Source organism: Equus asinus, chromosome 1 (assembly GCF_041296235.1).
Source record: "Equus asinus isolate D_3611 breed Donkey chromosome 1, EquAss-T2T_v2, whole genome shotgun sequence".
Classification (NCBI taxonomy): Eukaryota; Metazoa; Chordata; class Mammalia; order Perissodactyla; family Equidae; genus Equus; species Equus asinus.
The window spans coordinates 138,840,473-138,853,948 of NC_091790.1; the positions used below are offsets into that span (position 1 = coordinate 138,840,473).

General features: G+C 37.8%; 1 protein-coding gene across 4 annotated transcripts in view; it reads left to right on the forward strand.

Annotated features, from left to right (window-relative positions):
- The window catches only part of DYNC1I1 (dynein cytoplasmic 1 intermediate chain 1), a 282,823-nt gene that overhangs the window by 28,460 nt on the left and 240,887 nt on the right, over positions 1–13,476 (forward strand). For 2 of the 4 annotated variants that reach the window (XM_014859410.3, XM_070508715.1), the window contains exons 2-4: positions 1,484–1,600; positions 8,195–8,309; positions 10,990–11,131. In XM_014859410.3, coding sequence (XP_014714896.1) covers positions 1,493–1,600; positions 8,195–8,309; positions 10,990–11,131 — 365 coding nt within the window. In that variant the 5' untranslated portion in view covers positions 1,484–1,492. The remainder of the gene's footprint in view (positions 1–1,483; positions 1,601–8,194; positions 8,310–10,989; positions 11,132–13,476) is intronic. The other 2 variants (XM_070508726.1, XM_070508712.1) reach the window with 1 other exon arrangement.

A 13,476-nucleotide genomic window follows, 5' to 3' on the forward strand; every position in this document is an offset into this window, starting at 1 on the left:
AAATCTTTGCCATTACACTGTGAGCAGGAATATGCACAGTAGAAACACAGTACACTTCCCAACTGTGTATTCATCTGAAAGTGTGTCTTAGGATGACTATAGGGTCTTGATTACCTTCTAAAGACAATGACAGGAAGTTTAAGGGATTTTCATTATTTTGTGTTTTTTGGTTCTTTTTTGCCTTCACTCTATCATCTACTTAGGGATACATTATATGTTTATCATAGTTGCAGACAAATAACATGCAAATGAATACTCAGGACATATGTGGTTAGTTTTGGGTTTTGTTTTTTTTACTTTATTTTAGGAATTTAGATCAGAAGGAATTCTTTATTTCTCAGTGTTTCCATTTTCTTAGTTTCTAGTTGGGAACATAAAAGAGACAAATATAATCATTGGTAATTGGTGAAAGTCTTCTCCAAACTCATTTTATTTGAAAATATTTCCCTCACCACCACCTCCAGCATTTCTGTCACCATTAACATTAAAATTAAATCTCATTCTTTGGGGCCGGCTTGGTGGTGCAGCAGTTAAGTGTGCACGTTCCGCCTCAGGTGGCCTGGGGTTCACCAGTTTGGATCCTGCGTGCAGGCCTACGCACCACTTGGCAAAAACCATGCTGTGGCAGACGTCCCACATATAAAGTAGAGGAAGATGGGCACGGATGTTAGCTCAGGGCCAGTCTTCCTCAAAAAGAAAGAAAGAAAGAAAGAAATTAAATCTCATTCAGATAAATTTTCCCAAGAACTTGCTATGGTGTTATCTTCTATTTTATTTGTTCACAAGCATCTTTTGCTTTGAAAAGGGGAAGTGCAAGGATAAGCAATATTGCATTCAGTATGCAAATGAAAGTTTTATAGAAATAGGGTTTTACTGGAGATGAAATTAATTGTGACAGTTCAGGAGGAGTTTTACAGAAAAAGAAGATTAACATGTTACGTCTTCAGTGGCTGTCTGCCCTAATGTATATAATGAAATGAAATCTCCATGTGCTCAAGCTTAGCGGAGGAATGTTTTTTGAGTCCATAGAAATTTAAGCAAGTTATGTCTCTAAGGGTTTATGACAGCGTATTTTCTTTTCTCAGTATGATGAGAAATTGGTCCATTATCGTCTAAATTGGAAGTCATGATGATGGTTCTTTTTTGACTCTCTTATTTATTTTTTGTTTGTTTGTTAAAACAACTTCTACAGAAAATGAGTTGCTTGTTCTGAAGTAGGTTGCTATTATTCTTCAGACCAAAATAGACTATAATGTGATGTTTCTTCAAGTATTTATGTGTACCTAAAAGGCGATGATTTCATATAGCATGAGACCAGATGTAACTTAATTTGTTTCTTTGATTCTTTGACATAGGCTAACTAATACAACTTGTTATTGCCAAAAAGTCATACTTTCAAGCTAGATTCCTTTTGAATGATTCTTGCAATGATAATACAAAAAGGTTATTTTTATATATTCACTTTTTTTTCTTTTCCTCCAAGGCAACCAACATGTCTGACAAAAGTGACTTAAAAGCTGAGCTAGAGCGCAAAAAGCAGCGCTTAGCACAGATAAGAGAAGAGAAGAAACGGAAGGAAGAGGAGAGGAAAAGGAAAGAGGTAAATCCTGAGTGCTGGGGTGTTGTGGGAAAAAAGGAAAATCAGTTGTTTCTGAGGGGCTGGTCACATGGATAAAGAGATCCTCTAAAAGCATCCTTTTATGACACCTGAATAAAATGAGTGGATATCTACAAACTTGGAGTGATAGGATCATTGCCATCTGCTATGTGCTGGTCAGGCACCACCTAAATGGCACATAGCACTTGGTTCAGAGGTCCCCAAACCCACGTTCATCCCAAACTGGAATAGAATCCTGAAAGTGGTCTGTGATATCTCTATTGTTAGAAATTCCTTAACCTTTCTGTCTCAATTTCCTACCCTTAATATAGGCGTAGTAATATGTTTATTTTGTGGGGTTATGAGGATTAAAAGAGTTAATCTTTTAAGCACTTAGTAGTACCTCGGCTATAGTTGATGCTTAATGTGTTAATTTTAAGAAAAAGTTTTTTTAAAAAACTACCAGCCAGAATATTTTAGGAGAAAAATAGAAAATGATGCCAATGGATTTCCATGGTTTCCTATGTGGTTTATATTTTTCAGGTAAATAAGAATCCTAGGTCTGGTAAGGGGAAAGCTTCATTTCCCTCCCTTGTTGAGAGGGTGGATGGTGTAATAGTCTCTGGTCCATGGACATAGAATTATGACATATTAAAGCCAGAAGAGATTCTAGAGACCTTCCATCAAAACCCCTCTTTATGCCAACAAAGCATCGGAAACCCAGAGGTGAAATATAGCTTTTCTGCCTGTCAGACCCAGGATCCAGGACTCGATTCCCAATTCAGTGTCTTGCTGTAATATCATGTTTTCTTCTACTATCTCAATCCAATAAATAATTTATTTTTAATTCTCCAATTTGTTGTGGAAATATAGAAATAGCTCACATCTTGTACAAAAACCAGATTCCAAAGATAGTTTTGAATAGTTTTCTAAGAAGGAAACTTTGCATATTGTGATATGCTTGTGTGTATTTTATAGAAACCAGAACTGCTTCCCTACTCAGAGTTTTTCTTTAAGGAAAAAGAGAATGTATTTTGATGCCTTACAATCTAAATATGTGTGTTTCATACTATAAGGGGGGGGGGGACCAAAGTAACAGGTTTATAGCAATTATTTTCCAACAAAGTAAAGCATAATTGCAGTTGCATTTTCGCCTTCTGGCATCTTGCATCTCTCCGTTCCATTACACTTTGATTGATGCTGTGGTTTATGTGTCCTTGTCAGGACACATAATGTTTTTGCCTTGGAGATCTTTGCTGTTCTATATGCAGCCTTTAAGTGAAGTGGAGGTGAGAACTGACAAGGAATGGTTATTCATTTCCATGCAAAGCCAAAAAAAGCATTAAGTTGTTATGCTTCCTTTCCTTCAAATGTCAACACTTACTGTAGTTTTAAAGCACCTGTTATCCTTTACTAATAACCAGTTTCCTTTTAAACTGACATTCTAATATCCAACTTGAATTTCATAGAATTACCACAAGATGCGATGTGATATGGGAAATTTGGTTCCAAATTATGCTGTCTGCTTCATCTTTGTCATTTTACACATTTGGGGGGAAATTACAGGCAAACAAGACTGATCGAAATAGGCCACCCTTTTTGCTTCTAAACCAAGCAGCTTTGCCTGATGGAGATTTGGCTTGTTACACAGCAGACAGACCCTGGGAGACTGGGGGCGGCAGGTGGTAGGGAATGTGGAACACCCGGACTCTAGACATTTCTGGGCCTCTACCTAATTCAGAATTAAAGTCGCATAGTCTTAGTTTCTTCATTTCTGTCCTGACAGAGTGATTTAAGCCTGTGATATCCTGACCCTGCTCCATGGAATCCCACGGCAATGCAGAGTTCTAGTCTCTCATCTCAAAGTTTTTTATTCAAAAGACTCAAATGGGGCCAGATTTTGGGATCCACTGGACTACTCATCTTTGAGGTCTCTCCTGGCTTTCAGTCCTGTCTCTCTGCAACCCATCTCCCCCCAAAAGATCTTTCCTCAGTTCAGTCTAAGCACCTTTTGTAGACTGCAATGGCTTGGTTTGTTTTGAGCACCCAGCGCTATAAAACACAGGGCAGTAAACTCAGCCATTATGGGCAGAGGCTTTTGAGTGGAACGTGGCTGGGAAACCTGGCTCTGCCCTTCGCAGAATGGCCTTGAGAGAGTATGGGACCTCTCTGAACCTGTTTTCCCTTCTGTAAAACAGGGAAAAGAGTGGTGCCTTCCTCACGGAGTTCTGTGAGGATCAAAGGAAGTACTGTGGAACAGAGAAAGACAAAGGAACTGGTCAGTAAGAAACAGCTGTTATTCTGCAACTGAGATTGGCTCCCAGGGTGGGAGAATGTGGCCCCTTAGAATGGCTACTTAGGTTTGTCAGGATCACTACCAGAAGGCCATTTTCCAAAAATGCCCCATTGTTGGAAGGGTTTTATAATTTAATGTCCTTAGTTTCCTAGGATTATAGCATTGTGTAGCTGAAAGAAACCTGGAAGTAAACTATTCTGATCCCTCTTTTTCAAATGCTGTTAGGCCCCAGAGTTCTAAGCCTTCCAGGTAGCCCCCTTTATCTCCAGTCACAGGAAGGACCCCGCTCTTCCAGCCAGTTGTCCAAAGCAGAAGCCTGCAGTCATTCTTTTACCACCCACTTCCCCAACTTACAATGATCATCAAGTCCTGGACAGACACATCAGCACTCTCTTTTCTCCCCCATTAAATCCACATTCCAGCCAGACTTAGCTACATATCGCGTTATGGGCCACAGTCTCTCTTGACGGGGAGTTTATGAATGTTCCCTTCCCTCTGCTTTCGCTATTCTGTTAACTATGTGTCTGTCAGTTCTCATCTCAAATGTCGCTTCCCCCAGAAAGCCTTCTCTGATATCTTTCTCCACCCATAGCTAGGTTAGTCTTGCACCCTATCCTTGACCTTGTCAAACTATTTCGCACCATTTACCTCTTCACTTGTCTTTCTCTCCTAATAGAGTGCAAGCTTTTGAAGACACAGTTATATGTTTTTCATTACTGAGTCAATGTCTAGCACAGATCCTGCCATGTAGTGGGCCTGCAATAAAGGATTATAGAATGAATGAATGAGTGAAAGAGTGAACACATGAACTAGTTAGGGCATGTCTAAGATGCTGGTCACAGACACCCTTTCCAAGAATCTGTAATTCTTTTCTGCAAATTTCCTTGGAAGATTCTGACTCTGAGTCTATCAGATGCTCCAGTCAACTGGCTACTGTCATTGACTCCTGAGTTTAAGATTTTCTAGTTTTTGTATTGTTTATAGAGGGTTAGAAATAGCCTTAACCTTATAGGTTTGATTTTTAACTTTATTTAGGCTTATATTTTAAATAAAACAAATTTAGAATGAAAAGGAAACAAAATGCTCTTTACTGTTAATCTGAGTGAGTGTTTTTGCTGGGGCTGAAAACTAGGGGGAATTAGGACCACCCAGGTTGATTGTCTCTACAGAATCCAGAAAACTGTGTACATGTATAAAATTACCACTCTCTGCTCCTTTGGATGTGAACTGCTTTTTGGTTGTGGTATTATGGATGAAATCTGATTATAAAATAAATATAGTGGCCACTATTTAAGACACAGACCCAATTTCATGAAAAATTGGCTTTAATGCAATGAGGTGTGCTTAATGGGGCCACCCTGAAGTTTCGTCCTGTTCTTGGCCTTCTGCCGAATTGCTGCAAGGTAGGATGGACAGAGGTTTCCTGGCCTGTCCTCACTTGTTCCTCTAATAACCATGGAACCATCTTTGGAAAAGTGAGTGACAGTTCTCAGCTGACAGGTTTTCTTTCTTTGATTATCCTCTCTGGGTCTCGGCTGTGACTACTCTTCACAAACAGAAATACCACTTGCTAGGAAAGACACCTAGCATCGTTTTAATTACTAGTACTGCAAAATCCCTCCTTATTGAATCGTTAAACTGTATTAGGATTCTGTAGTATTTACATGGGGAAAATAACAAGTTCCCTGTCTAGCACACTTGGTGTAACTGTCTTGGATGAGGTAACACTTTGTTTAGTTTAAGGTGCTAATTAGTAACAGGTAGGAACCCCTTTCATTTCCAACAAGCCCCAGTTACCTAATTTTGCATTTTTCATGGTCAACTTTGAGTGTTGATAGCTTTCCTAAGCTTCTGTTATGTCTAGGTGGACATTTGTCCTTATTAATATATGTCATTATATTGCCTGTTTCCTTAAGAATTAAAAAAGACGTAAGGCAGAGAATGAATTACAGAGGCACCTCATACTGTGGGCATGAAATTTTGGAGGTGGAGTTCAGGTGCACTATTTTTGCACAATATCTGGTTATGCATGTTGACGTATAATTTACCTACTAGTCTGTTTCTTGACTGCTTAATGATTGAAGTTAGAATACATTGAAAAATAACGAACAGATTCTGTGTCTTTCTGCATAGAACCTACATGACAGAAAGTGTGCCCTAAGTTATTTGAAAGGATAAGATTAGGTAGGTCCTTTTTCTGTTCACTCTATTGAAGCTCCACTAGAACTCAGTTTCCTTACCACTGGCACTCTGTTGTCCTTCAATAAGTTTTTGTTGAAAGAATGAGGAAAGGTTAAATATCTTTTTGTTGTTGCTAGAATGTAGAAATGGCTTTGTTGTGAGCAGTGGGTCACTGGAAGTTTAGGTGACTCCTTCCAACAGGGATGTTGTAAAGGGGTTTCCTGATGGGGTACAGTTGGTGGAAATTGGCCTGAATGATGTGTAATTCTAAGATTCTATAGCTGTGGAATAGCAGTTACCAAAGGCAGGTATTCCTTCATTCATGCAACACATTTTTTATTGAGCATCTACTATGTGTCAGGCCGTGATCTAGATGTCAGGAAATAGTGGTGAACAAAATAAACATGGATCTCCTCTCCATAAAGCTGACAGTCCAGTTACGGCTTAACTCGTCACGTAAAACCCTACTACTCCGCATGGCTTCCTAGGGGGAATTTTGCTTATGTTAGTTTCTTCATTTGTATTTCAGCTGCTGCTATGGTAATTCTCTTTTCTTTCGTGTCTCCTCTTTTCCTTCCATCCTTCTTTTAACTTTATGATATGTGGATGTTAATGGAGATCCTCATTCTGCTGGTTTCATTTTTCTCATCTTGGTTCTATCTTTCCCTCTGTTGTACGCATAAACTTTGGAACTTGTTTTAGTAGCTTAAATGTTAAAATTGGAAAAGAACGTGAACTTTGCTCTCTTCACTGATAGAGATTAAACTGCTATTTCAGAATTTTGGGTTACGTGAGAGTGCCTGAAATCCCCTAGTACTCTCTAATGGTTCTTAACCCCCATCACGGCAGTTTTCCCTCTAATGACAGATACACCTCAAAAATATGAGTGCGTATTAAGCCCAAGGAGAATAGTAACAGAAGTGTCAAGCCTAGCACTATGTGCATTTTACTTAGAATCAGTGTGTAGGTTACCATCTGGGAGTGAGTCAAAAGTTGCATGAACTCTGTCTGCTTTAGACGCCATGAAGTAAATTATGCTTCACTGCTTTGAAATGTACTCTGCGCTGCTGAAGGAGGTAATATGCCTCTTAGGGTGCCCAACTTGTCCCTGGGGAGGAAGGTATGTCTGTTAACTGGATAATTGGTTTTTGACAAGCTTTAAGAGAGCTTCGCTTCTGCAATCTCACAAAGCTTTGTCGTGAGGTAGCTTGCACACCAAATAGGACGTTATCATGTTTCAGATGTGAGGCAAATGTCTCAAGTAGAAAGTGTGTTCTGAAAGAAACCTGAATGTTTAACTCCCCCAGGATCCCACCACTGACCTTCTTTAACCCTTATTTTGACTTGTCACCATCCTGTAAAAAAACAAACTGGGCTTAGGATCTGACTCTAAGAGGCTCACGCAAGATGTATTTTTTTAATAGAATTTGGGAAAAGAACTTCTCCTAAATGATGTTTTGTTCTATATTTCTCTACACAATAATTTTCTCCTTTGAATTAATATGTATAATGGAAACCTTTGGAAATCAAAATTAAGTAACAGCACTTACACAATATTGTTCAGATGCCTTAGTAAACATTTTAACATGATTTATTTTAAACTATGGTAAACTTAGGTTACTGATAGAAATAGTGTATTCTACACTTACAGATTTTCATATCTAATTTAATTTTTGAGCCAGACTCCAGTAATTCCGTGTTTGCATAGTCCCAAACAGGGGGCATGAATGTTACAAACATACACACATCAGGCACTGATAGTATGTCTTTCCGGAAGGGACAAAGAGGTCTAAAAAAGCAGGCATAATTTTTTAAAAAATCCATATCCCAGTTAGAAATATTTTGCCCTTGATGGTTTCTTCCAAACCTGGGTGAGAGAAACTTTCATACGGTGTGATAGAGGCAGGAAAAAGCCTTCATCCAAAAGAGAAAGCACTGAGTTAGTAATTATTAAATGGAGCAGTTCCAGTGTTTCTTCATCCTTTGTACACATGATTATATCTATTGAGGGCTTTTGCCTGGTCTTCGCTGCTGTGCATTTACCATTTTCAGTTTCGGTCGGGAAAAGCATGCATTTAGTTCTGTTGTTAACTTTTCTTACTGGTGTCAACTTTTTTTAGGCTGATATGCAACAGAAGAAAGAACCTGTTCAGGATGACTCTGACCTGGATCGCAAACGCCGAGAGACAGAAGCTCTGCTGCAAAGCATTGGTATATCGCCGGAGCCCCCACTAGGTACTTAAAAGTGCTTCCTGTGACTATTTCCTTGCATGGGATATACCATGTCCAGCGTTTACTGTTCTTTTACGTCTTTTTTTTTTTTTTAATTTTTTTAAACAATTCTGTGGCTTATGGTTCAGGTGTATTTATTTTTGGAATTGAGGGGGCTGGAAGGAGACAGGAGGACAGGTTGTGAAGTTAGCAGTTTGCTGCTTACTGACTGATTATATGGTCAACCTTCTCCAATGTGTTACTATTAGATTATTTTATCCTTGTTAAATGAGTTGCCAGATGGTAAATACAGGAAACCTTGGAATTTTTTCTTAAATTTTCTTCATTTTCATTGCTGAATCCCAGCCTCTCTCTGCCAACCTAAATACTGTGAATCTGGTTATGAATTTCATAACCACCACAGGCATAGAGTTACTCCATGATGAAAATAGAATGCTCAGTGAGAAACTTGAAGGAAAACTTACAATGGTGACAAATTAGCAGCTAATTAACAAGTTTATTTGACTTTGTTGTATATCTTGGTTTCATCGCTAACTGGCATTTTCACTGCAATACCCCTCCTCCAATTCATCCATTCCTAGTTAATTGTCATGATCTCATTTTATGACTAGGGTTTGGATATTAAACTGTTTTATTTGTGCTGAAAGTAACTTGTACATAATGTGTTTATTCTGCCACTTAACTATATATCTCTCATGTGATAAGTTATTTTATTTTTCTTTATCCACTTGCTTTCCATACGTTTCAGAGTAATCCTAAGGTGTCTGTAAAACTACATGATATCCAATATAGTAAAAAAAAAAACTTAAAAATAATACATATAAATAAATACAATATCAGATCTCTTTTTAAAAATGGTTTGTTTTCTTTTAATTCCATCATTGACTTTTATCTTAAAATAAATTTTCATTTATTTCCATAGTCACTTCAACTAAGAATAAAAATGATCCCATGTACAATAAAATGATAAATATTTATATCAATATAAATAAGAAAAAAAGCAACATATAATAAGCCTTCAAATTATTAAGTAATGCTGGATAGAGTTTAATACATACACACAAAACTAAAACACTATGAAAAAGCATTTTATACTCAACTTAAATTTGTAGTAGGTAAATCATATGTAACACAATGATATAATAAGCCCCAATAAGATGTTGATTGCTTTGTTTAGCTTCTTTATGCTATGGAAGATGTAAACTATGGGAGATTCGGTGATGGACCTTCTTTGAGGAGATTGACAAACTTTTTTGTACTTAGTTGACAGGGATATAAATTAGATACTTTGCAATCAATTATATCTTTTGCTTCAAAATAGCGTTTGAAATTCTGGTGCAATGTGAACACTAGTTAAACACAACAGCAGTGTGTCCTATTCTCTCCTACCCTACATAAAGTCCGCAATTAAACTGTAAGAACAAATCAGTTCAATATCCCTAAACCGTGACCAAATTCTGACCTATCCCTGCATCCCTGCCAAGGGGCCCCTGCAAGGGTGGACCCCATTTTCAATTTTCATCCGTCTCTCTGACTTACCCTCCGACTTCCTGCAGAGGATAATCAGTGAATTAATTGTAGGACCACATGAAAATTCCTAGTTTCTTGACAGATCTGCCATTGTGTTATAGGATTTGGACAAAATAGTTAAACCCTTTACCCTATTAGATAAATAAAAGGAAATTGCACATGATTGAAACCAAATGGGAATCTACACTTATGTATTGAAGTTTCTTTCTGCCCATCTGGCTTCTTTGGCATGTGTGATATTGAGAACCCGTTGAATTGGTCTGGCCTGGAGCCATCTTGGCTATTTGGTGCAGCTTCTATCTGAAGGACATTTGGCTTGTATCTGAAGGATAGAGAAAAAATACATTTACATTTCCTTTAGCTTTTTTCTTTTATTATTCTTGCTCTGAGATTTTCAGCTCGCACTGACCTCGATCTTTGAACTTGTTTCTCCTGTCGTCAGAATGCAGTTTACTTACGTGCACATGGCAGCACCTTCTAGAGCTGCCAGAGGCGAAGGAACGCAAGTCCCAAACACAGTAAACAGCACAATGGGATGAAACTATTAATTAAATGTAAAAATAAAGCAGCCTGGCATTTTCCCTTGTTTTGAAAGAGATTTTTAAATTACCAGGTTCAACACTTACCCTTTCCCTATCTGTCACTTAGTCCCTCAGAGCAAATGCAATTTATACTCCACGGGCCGTAGATTTCCCCCAAATGCAGACTTAAAACAGACTTGGTGACTCTCCTTGAATATTTGAAATTATTCAGAATCACTTATTTCATACAATCTTTGAAAGTTTTATAGACACCCCATTTTATTTTTTAATAGGTCACATCTATACTAACAAAGTAAAGTGGAAAATTAGAATTATCTAGATAGTTCATACTAGAGAGATATTTGACTTGAATTATCTAGATAACTATTTTGATTCTCCATTCTATTTTGTTAAGGTGGACATGGCCTTAGAATCCCTAAGTTAATTCTATCTAAATTCATTTCAAGTTTTAATTTCCAAAATATGAAAAATTCACTTGACTTTCTTTTTTTCTTTCCTTTTTTTTCTTTTTTTTTTTTTTTTTACTTATCCCATCTCAATCTCTCCTGGCCATAAAACCATTTTAATTTGGGCCCGTTTGTTTTGATTTGTCTGACACTGCTCTTCTCCAGTGCAGCCACTGCATTTTTTAACATGGGATACCTGTTATTTTCATTATTTAGTCCCAACCCCTATGTCTCCCTCCTCGAAATCAGTGAGCACTCCCAGTGAAGCTGGAAGCCAAGACTCAGGCGACCTGGGACCATTAACAAGGTAAGAACTGTCCCTTTATAAGGCCACGGTGGGATGTCAATAATACAAAGAAACAAAGGCCTGAAAAGCCATACCACTCCCGTGTACGCTGTTAAATGTGTGGCATCTGCATGTAGACTCAGTCATTTGATGTTTCAGTTTATAGTGGCTTGCTGTTTTTAGTGGCATAGCAATGCTTTTGAACACTAGAAATGATAAACTTATTTATCATCCTTTCTTGAATAGGCTAATTTAGCACCAGGTGTCTTGTTTGACAAACACAAAGATGTCCATTAGCTTAGGCCTAAAAGAAAGCAGAGAAGGACCGAAGACAAATGGAATCTACATCCTGCTTTTCATTATTCTACTTAGGTTTTGGTTTCCATGAAAGTCTTTGTGAGTAGAATGCTGAGATGTTCTAGCCCTAAATTTAATTTTTCAAGTGTCCTGTTTATTTTCTTAATAGAGTTGACTAATTTGAGAACTCAGTCCCCAAAGTGCTTTTATTATTATTATTACTAATGATTATGTTCATCAGGGTTGACGGCTGTTTTGTGAGTTAATTGCCAAATTTTTATTACACTATGTCTATTCAAAGATTATGTAACTTCTGAAAGCAGATACAGACATTCTCTAATTTGATCACTGAAGGGGTATCCAAAAGGTAAAGATCTGAAGAGGGCAAAGAAAAGGCTCATTAATATGCACAGAGGAGGCACGATAAGTTTCTTAATCCAGTTACCTTCACCGGGATTCCCACATGCGGGTGCCCATAGGCAGGCGATATAAATAAGTGGTAAGTGGCAACCGGTTAGCAAGCACCCATTTATAAAGGCCAGATGGTCTCCTCGCAGCTCAGGCTGGTTGAGTTTATGTGGGAATATGGACCCAGTTTTTTCACATCTTTCAATTTTTCTCAGGAAGCTAAAAACTGAAGTATTTATGCAATAATCTTCTAAATGTTAAATGTTAACAACTTTATTAAAAGTAGTTGTGGGCCAGATTTGGCTTATAAGCTGGCACTTTGTGATCTCTGTGTGAGACTCTGAATTAAAAAAAAAAAAAAAACATGAAATACTTTAATAAAGCTTCAAATAAAAGAAGAAACAATCATCCAGAGCACTGCTGTTCTATTAAAGCAGCCTTTGCCTTGTCTAGGTACCTTTCAATCCTTATCTACCTGTGTACTTATCTTGCTCCCATATGTGTTACTGGGGGAGGGGTGCAAAATTTTGCATTTTTCTTCTTTTTACTTAACACATTATCATAAGCATTATCTTCTGAAAGTACATTGTTTCCATATAGGTCTAGGCAATTTTGATACGGAAATGAGAATAGTCTAATATTAGCCTGAGCTGTAGGGTTTTTTGCTTTCTGAAACTAAAATGTAAGACTGGAATTATCTCACCCATATCTGCCTGTTGGTGTGTTTCAGACTTGAGTATTTTATTTTGATAGGGCCTTTTGAAACCAGTGGACACTGCTTTCAATTTGAGAAAAATGAAAGTAGAGGTTTTTGTGGGCACCAGGCTGGTTTATTTTAGCAAATCGCCTTTGTGATTTGGGGCAGCACACGTCTTCTCTCATCTTTTGCTTTGAACACTTCAAAAGGTCTTCGAGGGGAAAAAAAGGTAATAATAACACAGTTATGTAAGATCTGACATTTATACAAGAGCTGGCACAATATAGTCACGTTCCTTAGGGGGTCCGTCGGCCTATCGTTAATATGTTTGCCTGTTCCTATACAATGCTGGTGTTGTGTCATTAGTGCTTAGCTTCCAGGGGTGCTGTCGGCAGCGTTAAATTCTTTTACCGACTTCACAGCTGATGAGCCCTTTGAAAACCTTCCGGAGAAAGCTGACCTACACCGTTAGCACTCTGGGACAGCAGCAATTATTCCTTCTCAGAACACATCACTCTTCATGTCTTCCCCCTTCTCACATGATTTATTTTTTAACTTAATGAATCACTTTGAAAGAGGTGCTGTCCACTCCCACCGCACACAAGCTCCAACCAGTGTCAGTTCTTTATAGGAATGTTCTCGCAAGAATAGGAAACTGGAAGTCAATGAGTAAATCCCTTGCTAAGTGCAGGTTTCATAGGAATACAAGAAAATTGGCATTGAGGAAATGATTTTCAGAAAAACTGAGCACAAAGTTTGCTTGAGGAGAAGGCATTAGGAATCGCTACCCAAGTTTATGTTTTTGCTTCCATAAAATAGATATGAGAGTTAAATTTCAGAAGAACATTATATTTCAGTTTTCAAAACTCCACTTGGAATGTCTTTTTCCGTAGAAGAAACATCTTTGAAAACAATTATTATTAACTTTACACTTCATAAAATGTGAGACTGGGAAAAGAGCTTG